The 23,529-nt window shown below is 38.3% G+C and overlaps 2 protein-coding genes across 2 annotated transcripts; both read left to right on the top strand.

The window, feature by feature from the left end:
- Positions 1–3,059: 3,059 nt before the first annotated feature.
- On the top strand, positions 3,060–7,259 carry LOC115924160 (uncharacterized protein K02A2.6-like). Its single transcript, XM_030986011.1, has 2 exons — positions 3,060–3,109; positions 3,713–7,259. The coding sequence occupies exons 1-2, from the start codon at positions 3,060–3,062 to the stop codon at positions 7,257–7,259; spliced, it is 3,597 nt and encodes a 1,198-aa protein (XP_030841871.1).
- Positions 7,260–10,819: 3,560 nt separating this feature from the next.
- LOC105440682 (NACHT, LRR and PYD domains-containing protein 12-like) lies at positions 10,820–18,261 on the top strand. The gene is made up of 4 exons (XM_030986012.1): positions 10,820–11,206; positions 13,036–13,989; positions 14,620–14,783; positions 18,256–18,261. The coding sequence occupies exons 1-4, from the start codon at positions 11,074–11,076 to the stop codon at positions 18,259–18,261; spliced, it is 1,257 nt and encodes a 418-aa protein (XP_030841872.1). The 5' UTR covers positions 10,820–11,073.
- The last annotated feature ends 5,268 nt before the right edge of the window (positions 18,262–23,529 follow it).

Genomic DNA, 23,529 nt, shown 5'->3' on the forward strand with positions numbered 1-23,529 from the left:
TCTAAGTCTTGATTTCAATTTGCCTCCGCTTGATCGTGTCCTTGTAGCGAAGCCGTGGTCGACCAATCCCTCAAAAGGTCTACTGTCAACACCAACACTGTACCCCGCGCGAACGTAGTTCAGATAGAAGAAAACGCGCAGCCGGGGATTCCCCCCTTCATTCGCTCAGTTTCTATATTTGTCCCTATCCCGCGCGACTCACCCATTCGCCATTTTTCTGCCAGAAATGTGCACTTACCTGGTAGGCTACTGCACTGCCGCTCCGCACCATCTCGCTTCCGGGTTCGATTCAGCATGTTTTTTTTTTAAAGATCCGATGTTTCTTCAGTAGCAGTAGATTAAGATTGAAGACGACGACATGATGTCTTTGCAAACCTGATGAGACTAGAATAAGGTTAGTCTATTTCAAATATAAAATGTTAGGCCTAGTTGTATCACTATCATGATCAGGCATTCATGATTCACTAATGATTCTTGCCTAGGGGAGATCTCCCTGGTGGTTGGATACGTACATGTACATGTACGTGTCGGACTGTCCGCACACCAACAACGCAGTAATTAGTGGTAATGTAATGGCAATGTGTAATATTGATGCATCATGATTTCGTTTTCTACCCCCTTTAACTTATAACCTGATTACCGGATGTACTGGAAAAATGCAGAGATCTACAGTCGAGATTTCAGGCCAGGTCTATCTGTCTTCCAAGGTCCATCTTTCTTTTCCAATAATTTTGATCTCGCAAGGTGTGACACTGACAGTGTCGGTGTGTCAAATGTTCACATTAATTGCTTTGATGTTAATTTATTTCTTAATTTCTTTGTCTTCCTTTTTCTAAGTCTGTAAATAGTGTAATGTTTTTCAAAAAATTCTTGCACTTGATGCAAAGATGCCAAGTTCAAAGATCAGCTATAGATCTACATGACATTTTCATGACTCGGCGCGCGAGGGCAAGGGTATAGGGTACGTTTCGAAATCGTACGCGCGCATGACGTGACGTGATAGCCGGCCTGCATTCATGCTACGTGCATGCGATATACGTACACGAACTCTGCTAGGAGCAAGCTGATGAGGCCTCAAGACGGTCTGCCAGTACGTACTCTAGCAATTACTACCTTTTTTTTCCCCCTTTTTTCCCAGTCGGGCCCTGATGCGTGACTAAAATGGTTGCCATGCCTGACAGCGTTTTCAGACCCTCGATGCGTGACTGTCTCGCATAATGCATGACACTTGATAGCTCTGTAGATGTAAAGATCAGTTATTCCCCCCCCCCCCTTTGGCTTTGTATGAAAGGTGATTTAGATATTTACAACGCTCGAATTGCTTACATCACCTAGCGCACTCTGTGCCTATCTTTTACCATCAATTCCATACTCACCTCTCCAACAACATGCCATCACTCTCAAATTGCAACTTCTTTGTGGCGTCTAACAACAAACAACCGCTTTTTTCCAACCACCAAAGGAAGAAACAAAGAATAACAAGGAGAAACTCAGTGATAGAATGATAAAAACAAAGAATTATATAAGAAAAGGTGATAGAAGGAAGAAACAAAGAATAATAAAAACAAAGAATAACATAAGAATAGAAGGAAGAAACAAACAATAACATTAGGAAAGACAGAAAGAGAAAATGATAAAGAATAGATAATGAAAAGACAAAAGAGAAGATGAAAGATAGACAAACAAAGAATAACATAAGGAATGGTAGGAAGAAAATGATAGAACGATAAAAACAAAGAATAACATAAGTGAAGGTGATAGAATAATAAACAAAGAATAACATAAGGCCGAAAGACAGAAAGAGAATGGGATAGAAGAAAGAAACAAAGAATAACATAAGGAAAGACAGAAAGAGAAAGTGGTAGAATGATAAAAACAAAGAATAACATAAGAGAAGGAAAAAGCAAAGAATAATGAAAACAAAGAATAACATAAAAGAAGGTAAAAAAAAAGGAAACACAAGGAAAGACAGAAAGAAAAAATGATGAAGAATAGATAAAAACAAAGACTAACATAAGAGAAGGAAAAGCAAAGAATGATGAAAACAAAGAATAACATAAAAGAAGGTAAAAAAAAAGGAAGATACAAAGAATAACATAAGGAAATACAGAAAGAAAAAATGATGAAGAATAGATAATGGAAAGATAGAAGAGAAGATGACAGATTGAAAAACGGAGAATAACATAAGAAAAACAGAAAGAGAAAATGATAGAAGGAAAACAAAGAATAACAGGACGAAAGATTTTTAAAATGATAGAATAATAAAAACAAAGAATAACATGAAAAGTGAAAGAAGGAGAAATTGAAAATCATCGTATAGAGAACGGGCGTTGACTAAAAACGAAAAGAGTTATAAACTATAGTGAACAGGACGGGTTGACATAGTATTCTGTCCAAAACCTTACGCTATTAAGCCTGTTATATATGGTTTAGAGTGGCAGTGCGCCCTCTTGTGTTATGTACTGACTTGACAACCAGAATGAAGATTACTAGAATAAAGCACTAACCAGTTGAAGTTGTAAACTTTAAACAGACTTTATTGCCTATTATGTAGAGTCAAACAAAAGCATAAAACATGGTGTCAGAAGTGTAGTGACCATGGACTCATTCCTGAAATCGGCGTACAGCCAGGAAGAATAATTTACAGAGTCGAACTGTTCACGTTCCGAGCAAGTTTGCAGCAACCGAGTACACGCGAAGTCGTCGTACAGTGGACAGATTAGCGAATGGTTCGTAGCATAGCATCCATAAACGCGACGTCGTTGAGCAGCGGTGACTATGACTTATGAACATTGTCGCAATAGACTTGACTCGTCAGTCGATGTAATGTGAACTATCAATAATAATTACGATGTTTAGTTATTTTGGTTGTTTTACGTGTGCATTGTTTGGAATGAAATGGTGTGGATTTGTGGAAAGAGTGCATTAATATCAGAATTAATACTCGATAAGTCCAATCAGTCTGGTTCATTCAGTGGGTTTAGCAGTATAGTTTACTCCGTATTAGAATTTGCTGATTTGTTACTGTAAGTGTAATTGTATAGGCGGTAGAGATAACCATGTCTAACACTGAGGCAGTACAAGATCCTCCCCAGAGGGGAAGTGAAGAGTCAGAAGGAGTAAATGAAACTGGGACTAACCAGGGTCAGGTCTTGAGTGATAACAATACTGATAATGATAGTGTTAGGACCAGAAATAGGCCGGGCAGTACAAGTAGAACAAATGTGCCACTCCCAAGACCTCTTTCGGTAAAAGGGGATATGAAGAAAAACTGGGGTATTTTCACCCAGATGTGGGACAGTTATGAGGTCATAACTGGGTTAGAACACGAAAGTAATAAAATTCGTGTGGCACATTTCATAACGGCACTAGGAACTGATGCATTGGAGATTCAACAAGGCCTCCCTTTCAGAAATGAGGAGGAAAGAAAGAGTTATAAATGCATAAGAAAACTCTGGTCTGAATATTGTGTCGGGCAAACAAACATTACTTTTGAAAGATATCAGTTCAATAAGTGTGTTCAGAATACTGATGAGTCAGTTGAGAATTATTATGTGAGGTTAAGGTCTCTTGCAAGTACTTGTGAGTTTGGTACTCTAACTGATGACCTCATCAGAGATCGAATCGTTCTAGGGATTAGAGACGATAATACAAGAAAACGTCTTTTGCAAGAGCCAAATCTTACTCTGTCTAGTTGTTTGGATATCTGCAGAGCTATGGAGTCGTCCAAAGCTCAGAGTAAAGCCATGCAGGAACCAGTATCTGCCTATGCAGTGTCCCATAAACCAAAGGTTTGGAAGCATAGTGGGGGTAAGGGCAAGAAGCTAGCTCCTAAATTGATTAATTGTGGTTTCTGTGGTAAGCAGCATGAAAAAGACAAATCAAAATGCCCAGCTTATGGCCAAAAGTGTAAGCTGTGCAAAAGAGAAAATCATTTCGCTGTGAAATGTAGACAGAATAAGAACAAGGCTCACAGAGTAGAGACAATTGAAGAGGATGAAGATTCTGAACAAGAGTGTGTATATGTTTCTCTGATAGGCACAGATGAAGCATTTCAGGTATCTGCTGATAGTAAGAGTCCAAATTATCAGAAAAAGATCATTGCAAAGTTTAGAATCAATGACGAAGACGAGATTGGTATGCAGGTTGATTGTGGAGCGACATGTAATGTTATCCATCTAGAAGATGTTCCATCTGGGACAGAGTTAACTAGTACAAATCAGGTTCTGATTGTGTATGGTCAAGGAACAGACCCAGTTGCAGGGAAATGCAAGTTGCATCTTAGGAATGTAAAGAATAACAAGAGGTACTTAGTTCCATTTGTTGTTGTGAAGGGCGAAGTCACAAGACCACTGTTGGGAGCTAGTACAGGCCAGCAGATGAAGTTGATCAAAGTACAGTATGAAAACATTGAAGTTGTTCATGCAGTAGCTAATGATGATATTCTGATCCCATACAAGGATGTATTTACAGGGTTGGGTAACATGCCAGGAGTAGTTCATTTGACCTTAGAGGCTGAGGCAAAGCCAGTAGTGATGCCCCCTAGAAGGGTCCCTCTTTCAATTAAAGAAGATTTGAAAGAAGAGTTGTGTAGGCTTGAAAAGCTGCAGGTGATTGAGAAGGTAGAAGATCCTAGTGATTGGGTATCTAGTCTTGTAGTAGCTAGGAAACCAAGTGGTAAATTGAGAGTATGCATCGATCCGCAACATCTTAATAGGTCGTTGAAGCGTGAGCATTACCCATTGTCAACGATTGATGATGTCCTACCACAGTTAGCGAATGTGAAAGTTTTCAGCAAGGCCGACTTGAAGGAAGGTTTTCTACAGTGTAAGTTGGACGCAGAATCATCCAAGCTTACAACATTTCAGACACCTTGGGGTAGATATAGGTTTCTTCGCTTACCCTTTGGTCTATCACCTTCGCCTGAGCTCTTCCAGAAGCGCCTAGATCAGTGCCTTGAAGGCCTACCAGGAGTATTCGTCATAGCAGATGACATTCTCATAACTGGACAGGGTGAGACACATGCAGAGGCCTGCATAGACCATGATCGTAACATGACTAGTTTCCTTCGCCGATGTCGCGAGCGAGACATCAAGCTGAATTCTAGCAAGCTTGAGTACAAATGTAAGGAGGTGCAGTTCATTGGTCACCGACTGACCAAGGAAGGTGTTCGGCCCGATCCTAGCAAAGTCGCAGCTCTCGTTGACATGCCACAGCCAGTAGATATACCTGGAATCCAGCGATTTGTGGGAATGGTTCAATACTTAGCAAAGTTCTTGCCATCATTGTCGGGGCTCAGCGAACCGTTACGTAGGTTGACCCACAAGGACACTCCCTGGAACTGGGGAGAAGAACAGTCTAGAGCGTTCATCGCGATCAAAGGACTTGTTACAGAAGCACCGGTTCTCCGATACTTTGATCAGCAGTTGCCGGTAGAGGGTCAAGGTGATGCCTCACAAAAGGGCCTGGGTTTCGTGTTGACTCAGAATGACCAACCGGTGACATACTCAAGTAGAGCGTTGACTGAGGCCGAAACTAGATATTCTCAGATCGAGAAGGAACTTCTTGCGCAAGTTTTCGGACTTGAAAGAAACCATCAGTACGTGTACGGTAGAAAGGTGATCCTTTGGACAGACCACAAACCGCTAGTGACAATAACGCGTAAACCGTTGGCTTCTACACCAAAGAGACTGCAAAGATTACTATTGCGAATGCAACAGTACAATGTAGAGATCTTCTACAAGCCGGGTAGAGAGATGTACCTAGCAGACACCCTGTCGCGAGCATACTTACCGAACTCCGAGCAATCGCCGACAGAGAAAGAAGTTGAAAGCATTCACATGCTTGAGGACATAGCGGTGTCGCAGAAGACGTTAGCGCTCATCAGGATTGAAACGCAACAGGATGAAAGCCTACAAGCGGTAAAGGGACTGATCCTTGAGGGGTGGCCCGAAGACAAGTCTCGTCTGCCACCTGGGACTTCTCCATACTTTGACATCCGTGATGAACTAACGTATGATGAGGGTATAATCTTCCGCGGACAGCGTTGTGTAATTCCTGTCAAAGTGAGACCTCGTGTGAAACAGCGACTTCATAGCGCACACACAGGAATACAGGCCACACTCGCAAGGGCCAGAGAATGTGTATTTTGGCCAGGGATGACAAGCGATCTTACAGACTATCTCTCACACTGTGAAGTCTGTGCAACCTTTGCTCCGAAGCAAAGAAGTGAACCTCTGATCAATCATGACTTGCCGAAACGTCCGTGGCAGAAACTCGGTATAGACTTATTCGAGTTGAAAAACAAGAACTATGTTTGTGTTGTGGACTATTTCTCAGACTACTTCGAAGTTCTTCCTCTGCCACACAAGAAAGATACCAGAGCAGTCGTCAGGCGACTAAAGAGCATTTTCGCATGTCACGGTATCCCAGAAACCATTATGTCGGACAATGGTCCCCCATTTAACTCTCAAGATTTCGCGACCTTCATGCAGGAGTATGAGATTGAGCACATCACGAGTTCCCCATATTATCCCAAGAGCAATGGGAAAGCGGAGAGTGCCGTCAAGATTGCGAAGGGTCTCTTACGTAAGACAACTGAAGCTCAAGAAGATTTTCAGCTAGCTCTTCTAAATTGGCGTAACACACCCACAGCAGGACTTGATAGCTCGCCAGCTCAACGCCTGTATGGTCGTCGCACTCGCACTCTTGTACCAACCGCGTCCAAGCTTCTGATTCCACGCACACAAAATAGAGTTGTCGCAAAGAAAGCGGAAAAGCAGAAGAAGCAAAAGCAGTACTACGATAAGAGCACGAAAGAGCTACCACCATTGAAACGCGGAGATATTGTTCGTGTTCAGCCGCAGTCTAACGCACAGAGTAAGCGATGGCACAAAGCGAGAGTAGAGAAACAAGTTGATTCCAGATCATATCTAGTCAGGTCAGAGAATGGCAATATAGTTCGACGAAACAGGAAGCACTTGCGCACATGTAGTAGCACATTCAGTGACCAGTCAGATATATTCTCCACGCCTACTAGCGTAACTCGCGAACAACCAGAGCCATCAACATCCGAAGCGAAGCGTAGCGACACAAATTCACCAGATCACGTAGCGAAGTCTCCTCGTCGCGAAGCAAATAATGATATTCGCGAACCCCAGCTCGCTGAAGAGACTCAAGAACCACCAAGACCAGCTCGCCGTAGTACCAGAGCTCGCCATCCACCAGCTCACATGAAAGATTTTGTTGTTTATCATTAAATAAACATTATTAATAAGTTATTAGACAGGAAGAAGGATCCATTATATCCCAACACTGATAATGATCATAATCTTGCTAATCGTTTTTGTGATTATTTTGTAGATAAGATAAAAAGTATTCGAGAAGAGTTAACTGATTTAAGTTCTTACAGAAATACTGACACCCTTTTAGAAATTGTTCCTGTCCCTTCTACTGGCATGTCAGAATTCACTCTCGCCACATGTACTGAAATTAGAAAAATCATCATGAATTCCCCTGTGTCTTCTTGTGATTTAGTTCCGATACCAACTTGTCTAATTAAAGAATTTGTCAATGACTTTGTTCCTTATATCACTCAGATAGTTAATAAATCTCTAAAGTGTGGATTCTTTCCCCATTGTTTACAACATGCCCTCATAAAACCCCTTCTGAAAAAACCCTCTCTTAACAGACAAGATTTGAAAAACTACAGACCAATTGCTAATCTAAAATACTTAGGCAAGCTAATAGAAAGAGTTGTTTCCGGTAGACTACAGTCTCACTTAAAGAATACGAGTTTGCAAAATCCTTTCCAGTCAGCATACAGGGAGATGCATAGCGTGGAAAGTGCATTGTTACGGGTAAACAATGATGTATTAATTGGTATGGATAATGGAAATGTCTCTGGTTTAGTACTGCTTGATCTCAGCAGTGCTTTTGATACCGTTGATCATTGCATTTTGCTAAAGAGATTAAAGGAAATAGGTCTCAATGGTATAGTATTAAAGTGGTTTATGTCATATCTTTCTAGTAGATCACAAGAAGTTTGTATCCGTAATGCTACCTCTGCTTCAGTTAGTTTAGATTTTTCAGTTCCCCAAGGATCTGTTCTCGGTCCGCAATTGTTCAATGTTTATACTCTGCCCATACAGCATATTGTTCAAAAACACAGTATCAATTATCATATGTATGCAGATGACTTACAGCTTTATTTTATTTGCAAACCTGTCCAGATAGAAATAGATGAAAATGTGAAGAAAATTGAAAACTGTATAGCTGATGTAAGGAACTGGATGATTGAGAGTCGCTTAAAACTAAATGATGCAAAAACAGAATTCATTTTGCTTGGCAACAGTAGACAGCTCAGTAAAATTAAGGTTTCTCATGTTCAAGTTGGTTCTGCCCCTGTATCTCCTGTACATCAAGCTAGGAATCTTGGTGTAATATTTGATTCTGCCATGTCACTCGAAACCCATATTTCAAATTGTGTTAAACTGGCCAATTGTAATCTACGTAATATCCGTGCAATTAGGCAATATCTCTCACCTCAATCCACCCAACAGTTAGTACATGCTTTTGTTACTTCGCACCTTGATAATTGCAATTCATTACTCTTTCGACTACCTGCCAACCAAATTAACCGATTGCAAAAAGTTCAGAATGCTGCTGCTCGCCTTGTAACTAACACCAGAATATCATCACATATCACTCCTATCTTGAAATCTCTGCACTGGCTCCCTGTTCAACAGCGTGTGATATATAAAATTCTACTCTTAACCTATCGTGCACTAAATGATCTAGCTCCAGAATATATTTCATCCCTTCTATCACCCCACTCTGCAGGTCGTTCTGGTTTACGTTCATCACATAATATTAGACTTAAAGAAATACGTACCAAAAGAAATTGGGGGGATAGAGCATTTGCATCAGCAGCTCCTTCTTTGTGGAATAAGTTACCTTTCTCTATTCAGACGGCCAACACTCTCTCTACTTTCAAAACTGGGCTTAAAACTCACCTGATGCTCAATGCATATTGTTAAATTTCAATGTTCTTTTTATACAATGCATGCAAAACAAACAATCGCACTGTGCCACATTGTATGTACCTTGGCACCATGAAGTTGTATGATCTAATGCAAGTTAACATTTAATATTTCTTTAATCTTAAGTATGTTAAATATTAATTTAAATTATTTGTATGCGCCTTGAGCATCTCTAGAGATGGATATGTTGCGCTTTATAAATATTGTTATTATTATGTGTAACTACTTTATATAGATGTAGACAGACAACTATATATTTGTTTCATTAAGAGAAAGTTAATTGTTTATACAGGAAAGTCACCTGTTAATTAACAAGAAAGAAAGTTAGTATGTTGTTTATATTGAGTGGTTGATGTTGTTTAGACAAATCAAAACAAAAGTATTTGATTTTGGATCTATTTGAAATTTGATGAAGATGATACATAATCTAAGCCAGTGTTCCAAAGGACTAATCGAGAGAAAACAGAATTTAAGCTCATATGTATTGTCTCAAAAGAACAACAAAACCACTCAAGTGTAATTATGCATCCATGCTGAAGTTGATTTATTATGATACTATTTCTATAAACACAGATATTTCCAGAGGATTTATAATTAGATTTATGTGTACTGACATGGGTATTCATACATGCATTTCAGGCCGACAAACTAATATACAGGTATTAACTTCTTAAAGAAGGAAGGATGTTATATATGGTTTAGAGTGGCAGTGCGCCCTCTTGTGTTATGTACTGACTTGACAACCAGAATGAAGATTACTAGAATAAAGCACTAACCAGTTGAAGTTGTAAACTTTAAACAGACTTTATTGCCTATTATGTAGAGTCAAACAAAAGCATAAAACAAAGCCTTAAACCTTAAGCCTGTTATTAGATACATTGAAGTGAAACTCTCAAGGATCTGTTTTCATCTATTTTATGTACATAATGTAGATATTTCTGAATACTTTTTTTCAGGTGTTGTTGCCAAGTCATCACCATTTTCCAGAGAACTAAACTTCTGACGAATGAGAAGGACATCTCACACCATGGATGGATTCTGCCTTCTCTATCTGCTCCTGATCCTCTTGATGAGATCTGGTGATGTTGAAACCAATCCAGGTCCTGACACTGCAGAAAGGTATGCATATACTGGCTTACTTTGATTCATCGGGTCGTCGCGTCTGGTTGGGTCATTGTGTTACACAAAATTTTGTGAAACAAAAGATCATGAAAAGATGCATACTCAGGATACAGTCTTTCGTAGATTTGCCTTCAGGTTTTCACAAAGTGTCGTGTAAATTATGCCAGACTATTTGTAGATGAGAGGGTTTTTTTTCACAGACATTCTAGTCTCCGAAATTTTGTGAATAAACAGGCATTTTTTCACAAAGGTCGGCTAACTCCACCACCCAACCCGACGCGATGACCGGATGATTAAAAGTAAGCTGATTACATAGACTTTGCTTGATACAGATAATGATGATGATAATGATAATTATAATAATTATCATTATCATCATCATCCATTCTAGTATCAGTTATAATGTAAACATTATTATTATTATTATTATTATTATTAAAAGTTGTAATAATCCTTCTCTCCTTATATTAATATTATTACTATCACCATCATTATTGTATTTACTGCCAGACTCTGCATTTTTTGAGAATGATTGCCCTAGCCAGATCAATACCGCCCTCCCCTGCAACTTGAGGCAATTTGTTTCAAATGTTAATATCACCGGCAATGCCTTCTGATATCCCCAAGCTGTTATATTGTACTCTCGAGCACATAATACAAATTGTTAAGTGTCACGTGATAGCTTCTCAGCCAATAGGATGCTCTCTAACTAATATCCTATTGTTCCCAATTGATTTATTATTCATTTTACAGTATTGTCAGTGAAAAGGAGTTCCTGAAGCTGGCCAAGGCTATCGCTCCATCTTACTACCAGGCTGTAGGGATATCTCTAGAGATCCCCTTAGCTGAGCTACATGCAATCCTGATTCAGCAGTTGAATAACTATACCAATGCATTCTTGCAAGTATTCATGAAATGGAATGTCAAGCAGCAACCTCTACACTCAAACAGACGACAGCTTTTGGCAGACGCACTCCGAGAGAATGACTTGGGTGGCTTATCGCACAGATTACTCAATGAACCTGTAATTCCAAACAGCACAGGTAAACAGATACCGGTACTACCGGTAATTCTAGCTACACCTGCGGGGTGTTTCACAAAGATCCTAAGTTGAACTTATCTATCAGTTGGACTTAACAATTATGGAAAGCCGTTAGCATCAATGAAAATAGTTTGTAAAAGTTCTTTTAAAAGGCATAAAATGTCTATTCAAATCAATCATATTTTCTATTATCAAGGAGATTTCATGTTCTTGATGTGGAATTTATGAAAAGTCTAAAATATTTGCATTTTTGCTTTTGAAAACATTTTATTTTAAGGCTACAAATGGCTAACTTAGAGTTAAGTTGGACTTAGGATCTTTGTGAAACACCCCGCAGAAGACATATAAGTTTTTACCATAGAGATTATCTCAGTGAGTGCTCTGTATTCTATACATTTGCCACAATATACAGATGTGTCAAATTTTATCAAGCCCCATGCATGTTTTTATAATTCCCTAATTTAACTTTGTTAATCCTAGATATTTTCTGGACACCAATATAGTTCAAGTACTTTTAGTGATAGCAGAAATCAATGTATGCCAGCTTTCTTTATGTGCACATGTTCTACAAACAAATTATAAATTTTTTGCACCATCCCATTATGATAACTAATTATACATCCACCCACTGAAGGTGGTGCCGGATAAAATATGTTCTGGGGTTGTCTGTCCATCCGTCCTACTTTTTGCTATTGCGATATCTCAAGAACCACTTGAGGTATGAACTTCAAACTTGGTGTTATCATGCATCACCAAAGTGAGATGGAGTGATTAAATTTTGGGATAAGTTTCAAAGGCCAAGGGCCATGAGGATCAAATTGAATTAATTTTTATTGAAATGACTCAAGAACGGTTTGAGCCATGAATTTCAAATTTGGTGTTGGTATGCATCACCATACTGAGACAAACTGTTTATATTTTGGGTTAAGAAGGTCAAAAGTCGGCAAAATTACTTTAAAGCTATTTTAGCTGGAAAATTTATTTAAAAAAAAACTACATGTGGTATGCGTCACCATAGGGAGACAAGTGATCCGATGTTGGATTGTCAGGTCAAAGGTCATAGGTTGTAAAGATCAATCAACATGTATATATACCGGTAGGCTTTTTATTTTCATTTTAATATTCAAAGATTGATTCAAGCCCTGATCTTTTAACTGAATTTACGCAGAGGCATACTGGAGATGCAATCATATTTGTTTGTTTTTTGTTCTCAAAATAAGATGTGTGATTGCGGAAATGTCCTAGCAAAAATAATTCCAGTGATATTCATCTACATGTATACACAAATTAGTCAGATTCTAAATGCCCTTAAAATTGAATGAAGTCATATTAATTCAGACAAACATGTAGGACTTTGTGTCTTTGACTACATGCAAATAGTTATATGTCATACTATTAGCCTCAGGTCTTTACAATCCTTTCCGATGTATCAAAATATTTTATAAATGCAATGCTTCCTGGGAGAAATTTCAATTATTCAAACATATTTGTGGCTTATACACCCAGTAAATAAGATCGATTGATCGATCTGTATAGAAAAACAAGTCAGAACAAATCTTGGAACCAGCGGGACTTGAACCTGCCATCTACTGCTTGCCGGGCAGCGACTCTACCACCAGGCCATCACTGGTCCATGGCACAGTCACGATGAACTAGAAACAAATACCCAAGCTCTCCTGATTCATTCTGACTCATTAATATTCATTTTTCTATACAGATCGATCAATCGATCTTATTTACTGGGTGTATAAGCCACAAATATGTTTGAATAAAAGTATCAAAATATGTTTACGTGTAATCATATGAATATTGATTTTTTTTTATTCTTAGGAGGGCCATCAAGATTGCTCGAATCACAGACCAAACCTCCTTCAGCTGAATCTCAGACCAAACCACTTTCTCCTAAACTGGTTGAGCTGTGTGCAAATGATTTCAAGTTCAAGTATAGGTCAACTCTCTGTAAGATCAGAGCTGATCCTCTCAATCCTGCTTCCACTGTGCAGTTTGACGACATGTTTACTAATCTCGTCTTACTAGAAGAACATGGGACAGACAAGCAAATGCTAGATTACAATGATATCCTTGATCTCAAAGTCAATGGAAAGTTCCCCAAGCGGATCATGGTTCAGGGAGAGGCAGGGGCTGGAAAAACAACATTTTGTGCTAAGATTGCCTGGGACTGGGTTGAAGGGAAGCATTTCAGTCACTTTGTATGGGTCTTGATAGTTCCTCTACGTGAATTTAAGCAACACACTATTGGCGAGATTGCAAAGTCTTATTTGGCCAAAAACAATCCAGCAACGGTTTCTCAGATTACTGAGTATATCCGGTCGAATCCTGACAAGGTATTCATCGCATTTGATGGGCTAGACGAAGTCAGTGGCAAAATCATGAAGACAAAATCTTGCGAATCACAGCCTACTGATCAAATGCAACTTCAGCCATCACAGCCAAGTGTCACCTCTTCAGAGGCATGTGGAAGCTCATCTGAGACTGGTGGTATTGGACTTGGAGATATTCTTTGTTCTGATCAACTTGCCTCTTGCCCAGTCTTGGTGACCACTCGCCCATGGAGAGCAGTAGAGATTAGATCAGATAGTGATCTAATGAAGCTGTACACATTCATTTATGTTGAGGGTTTTAACAGAGAGAATTTGTCAGTGTACATTCACAAATACTTTCCAAAGAATGATGATAGAGCAAATCAGCTTATCCAGTTCACCAGTGAGAATGATGTCATATCTGAAAACATGGCCCACTATCCTATATATGTAGCCTTGTTGTGTCTTATGTGGAAAGAACTTGACAAGCAAAAACTAAAGGAAATGAAATCACTGAAATCTTTTTCTCAGATATTCAAAGAGATGATTGCCTTTCTAAAAGAACATTATGCTCAGAAAATGGTGAAGAAAGTAGGCAGCCCCTCTTTACTTTCCTTTTTGAAAACAATTGATAAGCTCCTTGGACCAATTGCTAAGCAGGCCCTCAATGGTCTGCTAGAAAATACCTTAATTTTCGGTGAAGATGATTTCCAAATATGCCCAGAATCCAAGGACACTGCCTGTCGGGTTGGGATTTTGTCTCAGGAGGACAGAATTACCACTAGCATGGACATACACGAGAGGACTTCTCATGTGCAATTGCCAGTCTTCTTCCCTCACAAACTGTTTCAGGAGTACATGGCTGGAGTTCATCTTGCTTCCCTGTATAAATCAGATCGTAATGAATTTCACAGACTCATTGAGCAAGTAGTGCTGCCAAGGAAGGAGGAGTTTAGGTATCTCCTGTACTTCACTGTGTCACAAAACAAAAGTATTGCAACCCATGTTCTGAACTCTATGCTTCAGGGACTAGACATAGATGTAGATAGAGAGTTACATGTTGGTACAGCCTTTGGGAATCAACATTTCACAGGTTTAGAGTTATCTTTCATTGTTGATGTAGCCTTTGAGAGTCAGGACCCAGATGCAGCAGCCTTGGTGAAGGACAGGGTTTCATCAAAGGAAATTACACTGAATGTATCCAGAGACATGACAGCACACACTGTAGCTGGTTGTGCTTTCATTAGACCACATTTGGTAAGTTTAATCACAGTTTGAAAAACAAAAAAAGTCATCCATTTTTGTACAAGTCCTTACTTTTATATCTATTGCAGTTTTCTTACAGTACAACAGTCTAATTATGGAAGGGTACATCTCGAGTAGCACATGTACTATTCTCTGGTCCCTTATACCCAGGGGCGTCACAAAGGGGGGGTGTGGGGGTGCGACACCCCTCCACCTGTCAGGATATTGTCGGTAAAATTGCGCTGCCATTGGGAAAAAAGAGAAAAGGGGGAGGGAAAAAAAGAAAAAAGAAAAGGAAAGGAAAGAAAGAAAGGAAAAGAAAGGAAAGAAAGGAAAAGAAAGGAAAGAAAGGAAAGAAAGGAAAGAAAATAGAAGAAAGAAGGTGAAAAAAGAAAAAGAGGGAGGAGAGGAAAGAAAGGGAAAGTAAGAAAAGGGGAGAAAAAAAGAGAAAAAAAGAGTAAAAGGGAAACAAAAGACACAGGGGTGAAAGAGAGGAGAGAGAGGAGAGGTAAGAGCCTGAGAGAGGAGGGGTGGGAGTAAAAGAAAGAAGGGGGTTGTTGGGTGGAGTCGTCTCGTCGAGGGAGCAAGAAAGACACGGGTAAATATGTTGCTATGTCGGGTTATCTGTGTCGGTATTCTTGTGTCTCGTGTGATCCTCGTGTACTATATCAATGCAGAAGTTTGAAGTCGGTGAGATGTATATTGTCGGTCGGCCGACAAGTTTTTTTTATCCGCTGTGACGACACAAGAGTGACTACAACTACAATACTTGTATTTTCTCAAAGTTTCACTTTCCTATGATATCAGCTAAAGAAATCAGAGGTTTATCATTTTCGGGGAAACTAAATTCAAACAAGGTATAAGAGTCAACAACGGTACGACGAATCGTCTTCCTTTCTCTATATTGTGATGAAATGCCCCCCAAAAATCCGCTTCGCACGGAAGGGGAAAACTGAATTCAAACAATTAGGGCTTATTAAGAGTCAAAAACGGTACAACGAATCATCTTCTTTCTCTAATAGTTTAATGAAACGTCAAAATTTCCGAGATCGTGCGGGAGGGGGAAGCTTTATTCAGACAAGGATTAAGAGTCGAGCACGGTTCAACGAATCGTCTACTTTCTCTAATAATTTAATGAAACGCCAAACCCTCCGCGCTTCGCGCGGAAGGGGGACAACTGAATTCAGATAAGGATTAAAAGTCGTAAACAGTACACCAAATAGGGCTTATTAAGAGTCGAAAACGGTACAACGAATCGTCTTCTTTCTCTAATAATTTAATGAAACATCAAAGCTTCGCGCGAGAGGGGGAAACTGAATTCAGATGAATAGGGAGTAATAAGAGTCGAAAACGGTATGACGAAACGTCTTCCTTTCTCTATATTGTGATGAAACGCCAAAAATTCCGCGCTCACTGCATGACATGCAGTGATAAACATGCAGTGATCTACAATATTGTTGTTGGTAAATAAATCAAATCAAAGAGGTTTGAACAGCAATAATTTGAAAACTAGAACTATTATCGTGTAACAATATGCATGCATTGATATCCTCATTTCTATTTCTTTGAGCAGATAAATACCAGAAAAGCAATTAGATGACCCTATGTACACAACGTATTATTACACATGTAATGGTTTTCCATATACTGTGGCTTATATGGCCTTGCATGCTAACATGCTAGTACATGTATGTGACGTATATAGTGCAATACGTTGAAATGCAGGATATAAAATGGCATTTAAAACGTCCCACTTAGCAGGTTCCAAAATCAGGCTATGAGATGCCCTGAGTTTGGCCACCCAGAATAAAGTTGTGAAATTTCAAGATAAAAAAATATTGAAAAGGGGCGAAAATCACTCTGAAAATTGATGTCATGGGTATTAAACTGAAACAGTTGGGCAGAAAACCTGCGTAATCCGAATTGTGACCTACTTTCAATTTCGATTCACTCAAAAAAATTTGAGTGAAGGCCGGGCACTTCTTTGCGGTCATTTTGGTCATCTATGATAATGTAGTACAAGCATGTCACCCATTGTAATGTGATGCATAGCACATTCAGTATTTTTTACAATAACCTTGTGATGATCGACATCATGCAATTTTACCAAACTTTTCAGATACATGTAGTTGTCAAGTAGGTTGATACACATGTCTGCCAAATTTCATAGATCTATAGTATACAGTTTGCAAATTGAGCACATGTTGAAGTTGTTTAGGAATTTTCCTGAAAAGTCTTGTTTTCGAGAGCAATTTATCGTAATGTAGGTCAGTTGTAGTTGCATTTTGTAGGGGGTTGAAAAGGGTATATCTTGAAGTATTTAAATATAATGGAGGGTTTTGATTAAGCCATGCAGGCATGATGGAGCTATAGCAAGATAAACACATCCATTTTCAGAACTTTCATATCAAACATGACCATCGATATCGTGAAATTCACTGAGCAGATGCTGTAGAAATTTCATTTAGGACTTGATATGACTAGGTTATGGTATTTTTCTTTTCATCTGTCAATATTTAACGAATTTTTTAGCGATTCTTGAAAGGGTCAATGATTTTGGAATTAAATTTTAAGTATGAAGATGGCATTTTGGAGGGCCATTTGTATCAGTAGAAGATGAAGAGCAACTTGTACACTATCTAGAGTAATTGGTTAAAAGTCTGTAGCATCTAGGATAGTGGAGATAGGTAGGTTGAAAGAAATTAGGCATGGAAACGGAACTGTCGAAATGGAGCCTGGACGGTCAGTTCAGTGCATACAATGGAATGGTAAAGAATATGCATATGAAATCTGAAAGGAATTTGGAGAGAGAAAGGGACCTAATTAGGAATAACAAGAACTGCGTGCAAAATGAATCTGGTGCCAGTGGGAGAGGAATTTGAAAAAAAGGATTCAGAACATGCAATTTACAATTACAGTGAAGCTACATGTATGTACTTGCATGTGCATATAATATATACACAGTGCATCTATACTTTTGAGATGAGCTAAACATTTTGGAAAGGGAACTTCATCGACAGTTTGCACACTGTCATCCCTTCAAAAAAAGTATCTCATGCCCGAATGAAGTCCCAATTCTTGGTTTCTAAATGTTTAACGGGGCACAAAGAAATCTGTTTGATATTATTATTGGCCCTGTGTATAATTTGGGTTACCTCAGTGTATTGATATTGCAACTCTGGAGACTAGATTTTTGCTCCGTATTCACCCTTTTAATTTAGTGATCGTATTCCTACTTACATTTATAAATGATTAAGGTATGATCGAGGCACCAGATGGTGTGAACTTAAATAATCTCCTTTGAAACAATACTTTTTAGACTTATACTCTCCTTTTATTTAGTTTAAGGATTCTCTGTTTAGTACATGGTAAACTAAGATGATATTCCTATTCAGTACTGTCACAAAAATAGGATGAAATGTCATGGCAATAGTTCTTCAGCCTGTACCCTTATTTATTTCCTTTTCTTTCTTATGCTCTGTAGTTCTAGCAGCATATCTATGGAAAATGCTCATGTAAGTTATACACACATATGCCTAACATCCAAGTGAAAATTTATACTCTGCATCCCATCAGTAATCACTTTGTCATTTTATCCAGGTTACACTCTGTATTGAGAGAGATTGTGGACCTACTATGTCACTTGATGTGGTAGAGATAATATGCTCCATGCCATCCTTGAAGGAAGTTTCTCTAGAAAGTGAATACCATCCTTGTTTTTATGAAACACTCGCAAGGAAAGGAAAAGAATCAAAGGTGAGCGGTTTATCCACAATCGTGATGTATGTGTGAGTGTTTAATTTAATTTAATTCCATTACCATCTCTTCCCTTTTATAATGTACATTTTACTTTTCTTTAATTCCTTTAAATGTTTATTGATATATTCTTCTGTCAAAAGAACCAGAATATATATGAAACATTTAAAGGAATTAAAGAAAAGTAAAATTTGCATTAGAAAAGGGAAGAGATGGTAATGGAATGAAATGAAATTAAACAGTGTTAAAAAATAACCGCAGAAACCAAGGAAGATCAGAACGTACTTAAAGGGGAAGTCCAACCTGATATTAAGTTGGTTTTTATAAAATCAGAAAACTATGAGAAATAAAATTAGTGAAAGTTTGAGCAATATCCGATGAAAGATACGAAAGTTTTGAAAATTGTTATGTTGTCATCAGTGGAAAACATATTTGCAACACTGATGTATTTTGGGAGCTCCTCTCCTATTTGCTCTGTACTAAAAATTGAGATATTTTTATTTTCCCTCAAGAAAAATTTCAATCATACATGCACCCATAATATAATTATTGCAAATTTATTTCAAATATGGATGGAAAAAATATATATTCCGTCATCAATAACAAAGAAAATGAATGTTTATTAAATTCTATGTAAAGAGCATATTAGATGGGGGCTCACAAGATTTGTCATATTGTTGCCAATTTATGTTTGATTGACCGCTATTTCAAACATTCATAACTTTCTTATTTTAACCAGAATTCGCTCAAATTTTCACTGACCTGTTCCTCTCATTTTCTGCTTTTACTAAAACCAACTTAATATCAGGATGGATCTACTTTAAGTGACGATTAGTTACAGTTAGGGGTTTTAACCCCCCCCCCCCCTTTGGGCTGTCAAAAGAAAATGTGATGTGCATAGAAAAACGCCATCATGTGTCCAGACCCACACAGTATCTGCATCATCATTGGGTCAAACCCCATGGAAAACATCACTTACAGGGGTTCAAAATAGCAACAACAAAAATTGCCTCACTGCTATGTGGCTCGTGGACAATGCTCTGCATTTGTCATTGCGTCACCCCCCCTCCCCGCATTGTCATTGCGTCAACCCCCCCACCCCCTCCCCGCATTGTCATTGCGTCAACCCCCCCCCCCCCCTCCTTTAGCAAAAAGATTGATTTCCCCCCAGGAGAGGTCCGACCAAGAGTTAGACCACAAAGAAAGAACGCACACTGGAGAGAAAAGTGCATATATTGTGAGAAGATATTCAACTCGTCTGGTATCTCAACCAAACACATGATAACTCTGGATATAACTGTGTATTAAACTATTACTTGATTTAAAAAGACGTTATCGTGCACTAATTTTTATGGTCTCCATCGTGTTAGTATATGCCAGGAAAACATCACTTAAATACAGGGGTTCAAAAAAGATAGAAAAAAGAAAGAAAAAAAAAATTAAAAAATAAAAATCGCCTCCGCATCGTCATTGGGCCACCCCCCCCCCCTCCCCCCCTCTTAGCAAAAAGCTAGATCTGCCCTTGGCTCTCTCGATCTAACAAATCTTTCATCAATGACATGTATACATGTAAGTTAATTGTATCCAATGTAAAGATTAAAAGGGAAGTAACATAATCTCTGTATGCAATTGAAGACAGATTTAATATGATATATTGGTATTGACATTGGTGCTGAGTTTGGGGTGACAAGAATAACGGTTGTTATAGTCACAATAATCTCTTTGACTTTTCACGCAGATAACTGAATAATCATAACAATAAAAGATCCACCTAAATAGTGTATTATATATTATTGATTGTTACCAGGCACGTACTTTGTTAACACCAAAAAGATTTATACATCATTTGTTATCCATGCTTTGTAATTGGATATACAGTGCAAAATATAGTTAACACTGACATCATGAAACATTTTCCTAGAAACGATTCTGTCTTTTCTTGTAATCTTTGTTGTTTATACCGTTTCGACTGGTGCCAGCTAGGAGAAAACATTTTGTCATGTATGATTTTCTACTTTTTTTGCAAAAAATATATATACACTAGGGTGTTAATAACATTACCTTGGTATACTATCTATAATAGTATAAATGTGACACCTGATAGGTGTTTGAACAACATCAATAAGGATTAACTTATATGTAATTTCAAATTCCATCACTAATTTCTTTTAATTTAATTCCATGTTAGTGTTCCTTTAGCACTCATTTTTTGTTTGGAAATGATGGAAAAACCATGCAGTTGAATTCAAATTTTCATACCAGTGTTTTGTTAGCATTTTTGAGGTGCCCCCTTAATTGTGACTCTGACTTGATTATTGCCTTGCAATAGAGGCATGCATATCTACTTGCTCATGTACTCTGTATGACACATGTCATGTCCATTGGGGTCAAGGGATTGACCCCTGTCACATTCCTAAAGTCTGAACATGGATTTTACCAGCTAGTAAAATATATATAAAATACATACAGGTCTATAGTATAAGGGCATCACATGGATAAGTGACTCATTAATTATGTATAACTTCTTATTTGTTTCATCTTTGATTAACTGCACCATTTTTCATCAAAAGCCCATATTTTTTGCTTACCGGTATCATCATTTTGAATAACTATCTGCACGACAGTGCAATCAATTTCTTCAGAAAAGACATGCATACGAGTAGGACGTAGGTTTCTTGCCTCTCCGTATTTTTTCGAACTTTCCTCGCTATATGCGCTGTACACGGACTATATAACTTGAAATCGACCGACGATGAACTCTCAAAGGACAAGACTCGCAAGGAGGGCTAAAGGACACCAGGAAATGCAGGAAGAAGATGTAAGTTTAGACGATTTTTACTCCTCTCCTGCCACGTCAACCGATGGGCTTGACGTGGGTCACGTGACATCACCACCGCGAAGCTTGCCCGCCGCAGCTGCTGGCGCTATGTCGGATTCTGCAAGCCGCTCGTTATCCTCTGACCCCAGCCCTGTACGCATTGCATACATAGATCGATACTTTATCAAAATGACTGAAAAATTTGAAACAATGATTACAAAAGCTGTTGACTCTCTAGTCGAAAACGTAAAGAGGGTCGAGCGAAACTTGGGGGCGGCTATCGAATTCGAGTCCCAAAGAGTGAACGAACTCCAGGAAAAGAACGCTGCACTTGAGAAGAAGATCTCCACACTCGACACGCAGATGACTTCGCTTCTCCGAGAATCGGCTGAGCAGAAAGCTGGGATTAACAAAGCCGAACGCTTCTCTCGCCGAAACAACGTGCGCCTTGTTGGAAAACCGGAAAATACAGTGGAAGATTGCATCCAGATTGTTCAGAATGTCTTGAGTGATAAATTTGGAATAACCCCCAGGATCGAGAGAGCCCACCGAGATGGTAAGCCCGATGCTGATCGTCCACGACACATCCTTTTTAAGTTCTTATCATTTCGCGACAAAGTAACCGTTATGAAGTCCACACGAGCATCTCTGGCCAACGAAAACTACTTCATGGTCGATGACCTCACTAAAGATGATCTCACAGAAAAACGAAGGCATGCTCAAGAAGTAAGTCGTCTGTATCAACAGGGGACGAAGCTAAAGTTCTCAGCGGGAAAATGGCGCCATATGAATGGAACCCCGTTCGACTTTACATCAGATGCCTAAAGGAGAAATCAAGAGAGTAAATATGCTTATTCCTCTTGAATTTTTTTTGCATACAATTTTCATGTACAACTGATGAACTCTATTTAATGAGTCAATCTTCTACATTTTGTTCTTTCTAGGAGACAGTGATCTCATGAACATTTTGTATATTCATGAGACAGAATTTCTCATGATGATCCTTTCCTGTACATTTTTTATATCTTCTACATTTTGTACTTTTCATGAGGCAGTGATTTTCATGAACATTTTGAATATTCATTAAAAAATCTTTCATGTAATTTTCATGTACAACTGATGAACTCCATTTAATGAGACAATTTGCTACATTTTGTACTTTCTAGGAGACAGTAATCTCATGAACATTTTGTATATTCATGAAACAGAAGTCCTCATGATGAACCTTCCTGTACATTTTTCATATCTTCTACATTTTGTACTTTCTAGAAGACAGTGATCTCTGGAACATTTTGTATATTCATGAGACAGAATTTCTCATGTGATGATCTTTCTTGTACATTTTTCATATCTTCTACATTTTGTACTTTCTAGGAGACAGTGATCTCTGGAACATTTTGTATATTCATGAGACAGAATTTCTCATGATGATCCTTTCCTGTACATTTTTCATATCTTCTACATTTTGTACTTTACATGAGGCAGTGATTTTCATGAACATTTTGAATATTCATGAGACAAAATTTTTCATGTAATTTTCATGTACAACTGATGAACTCCATTTAATGAGACAATTTGCTATATTTTGTACTTTCTAGGAGACAGTGATCTCATGAATATTTTGTATATTCATGAGACAGAAGTCCTCATGATGAACCTTCCTGTACATTTTTCATATCTTCTACATTTTGTACTTTCTAGAAGACATTGATCTCTGGAACATTTTGTATATTCATGAGACAGAATTTCTCATGTGATGATCTTTCTTGTACATTTTTCATATCTTCTACATTTTGTACTTTCTAGAAGACAGTGATCTCTGGAACATTTTGTATATTCATGAGACAGAATTTCTCTTGATGATCCTTTCCTGTACATTTTTCATATCTTCTACATTTTGTACTTTACATGAGGCAGTGATTTTCATGAACATTTTGAATATTCATGAGACAAAATCTTTCATGTAATTTTCATGTACAACTGATGAACTCCATTTAATGAGACAATTTGCTACATTTTGTACTTTCTAGGAGACATTGATCTCATGAGCATGTTGTATACTAATGGGATAGAAGTTCTCATGGTGAACCTTCCTGTACATTTTTCATATCTTTTACATTCTGTACTTCATTACAGTTCATGAGACTGTGATTTGTAGATATCATTGCATATTTTTCATGTCTC

This window comes from Strongylocentrotus purpuratus, unplaced genomic scaffold, assembly GCF_000002235.5.
Source record: "Strongylocentrotus purpuratus isolate Spur 01 unplaced genomic scaffold, Spur_5.0 spur5_scaffold_15, whole genome shotgun sequence".
NCBI lineage: Eukaryota > Metazoa > Echinodermata > Echinoidea > Camarodonta > Strongylocentrotidae > Strongylocentrotus > Strongylocentrotus purpuratus.